Source organism: Fulmarus glacialis, unplaced genomic scaffold (genome assembly GCF_000690835.1).
Source record: "Fulmarus glacialis isolate BGI_N327 unplaced genomic scaffold, ASM69083v1 scaffold11891, whole genome shotgun sequence".
Lineage (NCBI taxonomy): Eukaryota > Metazoa > Chordata > Aves > Procellariiformes > Procellariidae > Fulmarus > Fulmarus glacialis.
In genome coordinates, this window is record NW_009192181.1 from 34,357 (window position 1) to 44,169 (window position 9,813).

General features: G+C 41.0%; 1 protein-coding gene across 1 annotated transcript in view; it reads left to right on the plus strand.

Moving 5' to 3' along the window:
• The window catches only part of PLXNC1 (plexin C1), a 69,056-nt gene that overhangs the window by 34,309 nt on the left and 24,934 nt on the right, over positions 1–9,813 (plus strand). The window contains exons 11-15 of the mRNA XM_009586965.1: positions 1,051–1,234; positions 1,347–1,538; positions 5,013–5,112; positions 6,128–6,229; positions 6,616–6,719. Coding sequence (XP_009585260.1) covers positions 1,051–1,234; positions 1,347–1,538; positions 5,013–5,112; positions 6,128–6,229; positions 6,616–6,719 — 682 coding nt within the window. The remainder of the gene's footprint in view (positions 1–1,050; positions 1,235–1,346; positions 1,539–5,012; positions 5,113–6,127; positions 6,230–6,615; positions 6,720–9,813) is intronic.

The window sequence follows — 9,813 nt, forward strand, 5'->3', positions numbered from 1 at the left end:
GATCTCAATATTTTTCAAACACTTTGCAGGCACACATCAGTCACCCTACTGAAATAAATATGACCACTTGTAGGATTACAGTTGCACACATTCTCAGTACGGGATCATGGCTACACATAAGCTACTCTCCTGCATAATTCCCTGAGCCTTTTTTCTATGCTCTAGCGTCTTGCTCCAAATTCATCCTTTCTGAGCCTCCCAGCCTCCATATATGGGTCTGTGGGAGGAGGCACACATCAGTCACCCTACTGAAATAAATATGACCACTTGTAGGATTACAGTTGCACACATTCTCAGTACGGGATCATGGCTACACATAAGCTACTCTCCTGCATAATTCCCTGAGCCTTTTTTCTATGCTCTAGCGTCTTGCTCCAAATTCATCCTTTCTGAGCCTCCCAGCCTCCATATATGGGTCTGTGGGAGGAGGGGGTGGTGTACTTCTCTCTGGCTTTGTGTTGAGAACCCAAATGGTGCCACTGCCTCAGCAAGGGGTGGGAGACTGGAGCTGATTTTGGGACGAAACCCTTCCTCCGAGGGTGTGAGTTGGGCACCCTGTTTCCTCCTGGGCTTGCAGCACAGACTAGAAAACAGCAGCACCACCCCATGGCACAACCAGTGGGGTGACTGTAGCAACTCCCCTCTATCAGGAGTTAAGCTGGGGAGAGCCAATGCCCAGGGGTGCTGGAGAGCTAGTCCTGCTCTTCTCTTGTCACCTGCATTGAGGGGAAGGAAGGAGAAATCACTGTCGCTATTCCTGTCTCACTGCAGGAAATAGCTGCCTTAGCAGTGTGCGATCGGCCTTAAAGCAGCGTGCAGAGTGTGTGATAAATGTGTTTAAAGGTAGACACAAGCTCAACACAGAAACTTTCTCAGGTGCTCTGCGTGCAGCCCTGATCGCAGAGAAGAGGTTTAGCAGATATCTGTGTGAAGTCAGGAAGATGTTAAAATGATTTCGAGTGCCTCTGTAGTTGTACCCACTGTTGAGTGCTTAATGACTGTTACAGCTTTGCTATTGCATTTCTAGGTCTCTAGGTGTCCTGGAAATGAATCTGAATATCATTACTTAACACCAAGCCTGAGCCATGCAACAGAGGGTAAAGTTGTTGATATGATGTTAAAAGTGGAAACTACCTTTATACCGTGTGTCAAATTACACTATCACCCTGACCCAGTGTTCATTAACTACCAGCTGCACACTGAGCTGGATCCTGATCTGGAATTGAAAATATATGTAAGTTTGAAAGTAATAAAGTATAATTCCTTATTTAAAATCGTCGTTGGGGATCGTTTTACTTCTTACTGTATTTAGTGACTGTTTATTATCTTCAATTTTTTCCCTCTAGAAAGAAAATGACAACTTGAATATTTCTAAAACTGAGGTAGAGGTTTATCTGTCATATATGAACGGTGCACAGACCAAAAAGATATGGTTCAGCGTCCAAAATATTACCAAAAAACCAGACCGTAGCACCATACTGTGCAAATTCAAAAGGGAAGGAACAGACAAGATTGACTTTTCCACAGTCAAAGTTTTTGTAAGTAGAATTCCCTTTTGTTGCAGTTTAACAATATTTGGATATTTATGCAAATGTAGTAAAATGTAGCATTAATGCTGTGGTCATGAATACTCTTTATAGAGGGAGGAACTGGATGCATTGTTTGTTCTCCTGGTTCTTGGTAGTCCGGTTATCTTCCTCACATCTAAGCACGCCTGCCCAGCTTAGGTACCACTAACAGTACTGAGTTCATTCACTGGCTGGTTACTGCTGTAGTGTCAGAGGTAGGCTTTGCAGTCCAAGCTGAGCTCACTGCTGCTGAGCTCCAGGAGAGCGGTAGCTTGTCAGACCTCTGGCTGCAGCACAGACATCACCGACAAAGCATCACTGGCTCCAGTAGAGCTCCTCATCTTAGATCTGTAAGCAATCTGCTGCTGCGGTGTGGCCATGACGAAAAGGGTTGTGTCCTCCCATTCACTTTTTCCCACTAAAGTAGGTAAGGATCTTGAACAGTGATCACCACTAAGACAGAAGAGAAGGCATTTCTGGATGAAAAAGGGGGTAAAATTCAGCGTGCGCCGGGGAGGCCAAAATGCTATGAACATATGGCACAAAGCCAATCCCAAATATAAGAATATTAGCATGGATGTCAAAGCTAAATGGCAGCTTAAGATATTTGCTCCATGAATAAGATGAAGATATGAATTTTTTAAAAAGCAATCATCACCATTTACGAGGGAGAAAAATGGTGCCAGACTCTTATTGCAGTGCATGGTGATATAAAACTGAAATAACTCTATTGACTTCAAGGCATATGGCTCATAGTAAAGATTAACGAAGCTATTCTCAATTTCATATCACTGTTAACTGATCCCCCATCTGTGGATCCTGCCGTCTGAGCCAGTTATGGCATGGAAAAACCTTTCTGAGATTGGTGTTGCATTTAAATATTAACGTTGCCTTGCAATATCACATGCTCATCCTGCAAGCTTCATAGGAGTGACTGTCATAGAAAGGTCACCGCTTCGCTAAGGCAAATCAAATGCAATAGTTATAAATGTAACATTTCACTTCTGGTACCTTAAAAATTATTTTTTCCAACATCAAGAAAAATGTAAAAGTAGGAAAGCATCACGTATTTTTTCAATCTTACAAAAAAATCATCATAGAAGAAGTAGGGCCACTCTGAAGAAAGGATAAGCTGAATATAAAAGATAGCTATGGTCCAAGAATAAACGTATCTCTTGCTTTAGTTTTCAGGAAGAAAGAGCTTATTGAGTGTGGGGTCAAAGACAGGATGATCAGTCTGAATGGAGGTGTCAAAGAAGAAAATGCCATTCTTGTGACAGAAGTAAGATTCAGATAGATCGAGGGGCTCAAGACAGCTGGAACAGGATCATTCCCATCGCAGCACTGAGAAAGAACTGGCACATGATATTGTAGGCTTAGTAGGAAAGATTTTAAGTAAAACTGTAGAGTCAGGAGAGGTACTCTATGACTGGAGAGCAGCAAATATAAAACCAGTATTTAAAAGAAAAAAAAACCCCACTAGGCAAATAGAGGCTTGCTGAGTTAATCCTAGCTCTATGTAAAGCTTTATAATGTATTTTGAATGAGGGACTCATGAAAGACCTGGAGGTTAATGGAAAACAGGATAATTGTCAACTTCTTTTTAATAAAAGCAGATTATGCTAGATATCTTTATTTGGTAAGATGAGCGATTTCCTCAAAAACAAAAAAGCGGTAGATCAAATGTACCTGGAAGTCATTCAGTAAACTACTTAACATGGTGATAATGAAGATGCTAGGGATTAGAAAAACTGGGTGCTGTGTATGGGGAGCTGACTTTGGGCAATGTTGATTTTCATACAGATATTATTTAATATCACTAGTGAATTGAGCACAAAAATAAGGCATGTACTAATAACATTTGCTGATGACATAAAGCTCAGAGGCGTTACCAGTCCAGAGGATGTCATGGAGGAAGAATGAAATAAATTTAGGAATAGGAATCGGATTAATTCAGGTGTACCTTATTTAGTCATAAGCAAGATAAATAAAAGATAAGGAAAGAAATGGGGCCACTGGGTAGGAAGGTTATGGTGAAGATTAAAGATAATCTAAGTATGAATGGAAAATTAAATGAATGCTTCGCCTCAGTTTTCAATAAGCAGGGATGAGTAACAGGAATTTCTGCTTTAGGAATGCTTTGGTTGGACATGACAAGTGGAGAAAGTCAGGTGTATTAGTCACGGGATGATTAATGTATTTAGCCACCAATGCGTTTCAGCCTTAGAAAAGGCACATGGGATCCTAGGAAGGCTCAGACCGAAAGTACTTTGTATAGGAACTGTGAAAACACAGAAACAACCGAGGAAAAAAATACATTTGATGGAGGAACTAGGTCTGCTTTGTCTTCTGTTCTTTGTAGCCCCAGAAATACAAAGGCTGTGTCCTTTCAGCCCTGTGGGGTTTCTTTGCTTGCTCATGTCCGTTTAGCTGCGATGTGACGATCCAGTTGGCAGTGTCCAGCTGCCCTGGCTGCTCACCTCCTGTGACAAGTCAGTGATTGAAATCACCAGATCTCTGCCTTCCCTGCTGTAACCCAAAATAATTTCAACCCAACTCTCCTTTTCAATTATCTCAGGCTCATTTCTATCCCTGGCACTTGGTGGAATTCTTTTTCTGTGTCAAACCGTATTTTTACTTCTAGTCTGTTTATAGTCTTAGCTACCCTTTATTTATGTGCTTTCACAGTCCTCTTTGAGATCCTCCTTTGTGAAATTTCTTCTGCCATAATTATCGGTGGTGAATGCCTCAGTTTGGCATCTGGCAGACTTCAGCACTTTTGTGTATTCCTGAGAATTAATGCCTGTCCTGCCTTTGACAAGCCCAGTGACTGTCTGGGGATGTTGTACATGTATTGTATGTTGTATTTGTTCTTAAGCGGACCTTCAGGAACACCCTACATCCTACATAAAGAGGTTGAAGCTTCCGCGAAGAAATAGGGAAGATGGCTGTGGGCCAGGTGTCTATCAAAATTTTTACTTCCCATGAGTCTTATCTTACCTTTCTGCTCAGCACAGTAACACTGTGAGTGCAAAGGAATGTTTTTAACTATTAACATGTGCCTTCCTCGCTTCACAATGCCAGAACGTTTAGCAGTGATTCTGAAGTGCGTGAGCCACTTGGCCAGCTGGAGGCCAGATCTTGCCATTCATTTGAGGGCTCTAGTTTGCAGCGAGAGCAATGGCAAACTTTGGTGCTGCATGAGGACCTGCAAATTTTTCTCTTGTCACTGCTCTGTTATCCTGCTTAAACAGGAAATACAGTAAAAGTTAAGTTTGTGTTGGTTCACATAGTTTTCCCGAATTGCTTCTGTCTTCCCAATAATCTGCATAACCAGGGTCCTTCATGTGGCTCAAATACATTTTTTTTTAAATACATTAAATGTCATTTTAAGCACTGGTATAATACCTGTCCTCTATTAACACAGCCATTATTTTTCTTCAGGTCAAATTAGGAAATTTTGAACATGAAGTCAAACCAACATCATCACACATATATTTATATGTTCTTATTTTGCTACCTATTGTAGTGGGTGTCATTATAGGTAAGTACAATAATGTGTTTTCAGTTTTTGATTTGCTGGAGGGTATAATCATGACACATAAACACATATACATACACACATACATGTTTGGGACTGTCACAAACAGTCTGGTGGTTTTCCCCTGTTCCCAATAAGAGTGGACAAAGTTAACTTTGGTCTGGTGGTGAAGTCCGTCATGTCAGACTACACCATGTTACAAGACATTAGTTTTGGCTGGTCTGCTGGGATTTCTCACCACCGTTTAGTGAGGCAAGCTGTAGGACTGACATCTTTGTGTCACAGCTTGGGCCTTTCCGGCTGTCAGAGCTGGGCTCCCCTTCTGTCCCTGGGGCAGACCTTCCCTAACAAACTGCTTATCCTCAGGCGCTGTTTGTGGTGTTTCTGCTCAGTCTCATTTGGATCATTCACGAATTTGTAGGTCATTACTAAATTGAGGGAGGTAAATAGTTATCCCCTCCTGTTTTGACCTGGTTATATATTTGATAAATTTCCATTTATTGTAATAAGTTTAGGGGTTTGTTCTTTTGTTTGGTTGGGTTTCTTTTTAAAAAGTGCATTACCTTTACAGGAACCATATCTCATGCCTTTACTGTCTCAAAATAAGCTTTAGAGAAGTTAACAATTTGGAAGTGGATTTCCTGTTCAAAACAACTTTTTCCTGTTTAATCAGTGCTACTTTAAGTAGGTTGCTAGTAGTAGAAGTGGTTGTTAGATTCTGTGTCTCACTGTGCAGGTTCTACGTAGCAGGGTGTGCTGTACTTTCAAATAAAGTTGGATTGACAATTCTAAGACCTTGTTAAAAGGAATGGTTTTTATTAAACATTGGGGTTTAGATCCAGATAACTAGGGCTTATGGATACTAGCACACTGACAACAATAGAAACAGTAATCCTTCCAGAGAGTGCAAGTGTATATTAATCTTTCTGTTTCTTAAAATAATATTAAAATATGTCTTGTATAGGCATTGTCTGTTCTGCAATTTCTGTACTCAGAATCTTTTTTTGTTTCTTTTTAGCGGCATTCATAGTTACTAGATACAAATCCAAAGAGTTAACTCGTAAACAGAGTCAGCAACTTGAACTGCTGGAATACGAGATTCGGAAGGAAATACGTGAGGGTAGGTCTAAAGAGCTTTATAGAGCTTAAGTACAGCATAATTTCTGAACTGAAACTGTGAAGAAGCTCACATTATATAAACATTTTAACTTTATAGCCGTTAGAATATTTTTGTGTTGCATCAGAGTTCCTCTTTAATGTTGGTGTGCACTGCAGTAGCAGATAGCACTGAGCTAATAGGATTGCATGTAATATTTCTTTCAACAAAAGCGGGGGGAAAAAAAGGATTGGTACTTTCCTGCTCATAGGAGCTTCAGCTAGAAAAACAACCCCTCTTCCCTGAAAACTGTTTTTTAAGAAACATCTATTGGGGCCAAGTTATAATTGTGAAGATGATTTTGTGTCAACTAAACTAACTCTGGGTGGGGATGGGGGGTGCTTTTTCAGGATTTGCTGAACTGCAGATGGATGAATTAGACGTGGTGGATAGTTTTGGAACTGTTCCCTTCCTTGACTACAAACACTTTGCTCTTAGAACTTTCTTTCCAGAGGTAAATATTTACAAGTCCTTCAGTTGTCAGCCCTGCCTAATAATGAAAAAGCTAGAAAGGTCAGGATCAAATAACTAAAGTAAATACTACACAGTACTTGCACATTGTTTTCACAAGAAACTTTTTTTAAATCAAGAATTACCAAAGAACACTTAAGGCTGTACAGCTCTATTTAACCAAGCCTAAATGCTGTAGATAAAGCACCATTGTTGAATTTTCAAGGGTTGTGTGTGCATCCATTTCTTTTTTGCCCAGCCTCACAAAGCTGCTTGCTTTTCAGGCCGTCCTAACTAAGCTGTAATTTATCCATGCTTTTTTTGTTCTCATGCTTTCACTTTCCATGCTATAGCTAATTAAAGTAACAGTCAGGCTAGCTAACATGCTAGCTAACATCATGACACTTCCTAATTAGACTTGTGGGATGAAGAAACGGCTCTAAGGTCGTGCTGACTTTCTACTCCAAGCTGCTGACAGAAATGGTAAGACCTTGATTCAAAGGAGTGCAGGCCAAATGCTTAAAAATTACATGAGTGCTTACGTGCTGTCCAGTTTAGAGGTGAATATTTTCATTGTTCTTTGGAGCAGTTTTTGCCACTGCGTCAAAGGACCAAAGAGGCCTTCTCTTGAATGTTTTACTTGTCTTGCTATTTTTTTGCATATGTGGCACATTACAATGCTGATAGGCGCATTTGCCACAGCTTTCAAAATTATATCATGATGTTAACCAGTGCTTACCGGCATTTACTAATTGGCAGAAGATGTGATCTCAGTTGGTGATATTTTGATGTGGTGTTTTAGGGTATAACTGGTATGTATGTGAATTATCTATTAGTCTTCACTGCGGCCCAGTCCTGCAGTCTTATCCGCACACTGCTTCACTTTATCGCCGTGTTTGATCCCACTAAAAGCTCATTGTGATAAAGTTAAACACATGTGATAGCACAGAATCAGGTCCTTTTTTTGTACAACACCAAATACCAGATACTAAGGCAGAATAATATTTAACAATTACACATGCATAGTCTTTGTATACTTTGAGTCCAGTTCTCACACCAAAGGAAACTGGGAATATCTCTTCTGGTACTGCTCTGATGCCCCCAGTCTAATCTGTATGGGGTTACTAGGAGGTTTGAAGAAAGCGGACCAAGGGAACCTTACCTTCTGCATCTCTTTCCTTTCAGTTTGTTTTGTTGCCAGGCATATTAGCATTAAAATAGTGTTTTTATTTTTAGGAATATGTCTTTTCCTAGTGATAGTCCCCTGTCGAAACAGTAACAATCTGTAGAAGCTGTCTGGGTGGAAATGCTTTGCTTTATGCAAATAAAAAGGAAAGAAAAAAAGGCACGAAGTCTGCCACTCTGTTGCATTATGTGAAGTCAGAAATGAAAGGGCTCCTGTTTTGCTTTTGCAAGTCTCATGCCACTGCACATCCTGGAAATGATTCCAATTAGATTTTGCCTCAGTTTGAAATAGTGATACCACGAAGGTAAACTTGCCACCATTAGCTCTCTACAGACATGCAGTGTCAGGCAAGTTATTTAACGTATTGTGTACCGATTTTTCTTGCTAAGTACTTACCGTTTACATTGCGGGAGTGTCCAAACGTGCCTTGTGCTTTATGAATGTGGTAGGAGAGCAGTGGTCTACTAAACAAATAGGCGAACAGAAAAGGCGATGGGGTAGTAGATTGCAACCAAGGTCAGAAGGATTGACAGAAGGGTCAAAGTGACAAACCACCACGTCCCTCACTAACCTCATGAATGTGGCAGGAGAGCAGTGGTCTACTAAACAAATATTACAGGCGAACAGAAAAGGCGATGGGGTAGTAGATTGCAACCAAGGTCAGAAGGATTGACAGAAGGGTCAAAGTGACAAACCACCACGTCCCTCACTAACCTCATGTGTTTGGCTGATGTCCATTGTACTCTTTCTGCCTTCCAGTGTGTTTGATGGGCTTCGTCTCATCTAATCTAAGCTGTTTAAACACGGACATCAAAGCTGTTTGCTAAGCATCTTCTGTAGTCAGTGCAGAGACAGGCAGCTCAAGAAAGTAATTCATCCCACTTGCCCGAGACATCTGTCTCGGAAAGGGATGAGTTGCTTAAAGAGGGAGTCAGATACCTAAAATTAAGAGTGATGGACCCCATCTTCATTTCGACCTTCTAGCTTCCCGCTGCTTTAATTTTCTATATTTAATCTGGCTTGATAGCTTTTGTTTTGTGCTTAATGCTTGTAGGTGTTAAATGGATATTACATCTATTCTTAAGATATTCTTTATGTTCACCCTGATTTTTGCTTTACTTGTTAAATTTGGATTATTATTTCTGTTTTCCCTCAATTTCCCACATTGTCTGGTTTAAAGCTACCATGCTTGTTCCCTGTTCACAAGCATTTTTAACCTTTAACGTGGTTCTGGTTTTTTCATTCTGTGTGTGTGTGTTTTACTGGTAGGTGATGTTAGGGGTGCTGAAGATGTTCTCGAAAAATAGCCAGTGGAGGAAGAGGAAAAAGAGTATGGTAGGGGAGAAGAGAACAGCAGGCATGAGGAAAGGGAGGGATGAAAAATCAGATACGTGGATGAAAAATTAGATGTGAGCCAGCAATGTGCGCTTGCAGCCCAGAAAGCCAATCGTACCCTGGACTACACAAAAAGAAGCATGGCCAGCAGGTCAAGGGCCTCTACTCAAGCCCCTCTACTCTGTTCTGGTGAGACTCTATCTGGAGTACTGCATCCAGTTCAGAGGTCCCCAGCCCAAGACAGACATGGACCTCTTGGAGCAGGTCCAGAGGAGGGCCACAAAAATGGTTAGAGGGCTAGGACACCTCTTCTATGAAGAAAGCCCGAGTGAGTTGGGGTTCTTCAGCCTGGAGAAGAGAAGACTCCAGGGAGACCTTATTGCAGCCTTTCAATATAAAGGAGGCTTATAAGAAAGACGGAGAGAGACTTTTTACCAGGGCCTGTAGTGACAGGACGAGGGGTAATGGTTTTAAACTGAAAGAGGGTAGATTTAGATAGGACATAAGGAAGAAATTCTTTACAATGACGGTGGTGAGACACTGGAACAGGTTGCCCAGAGAAGGTGTGGATGCGCCA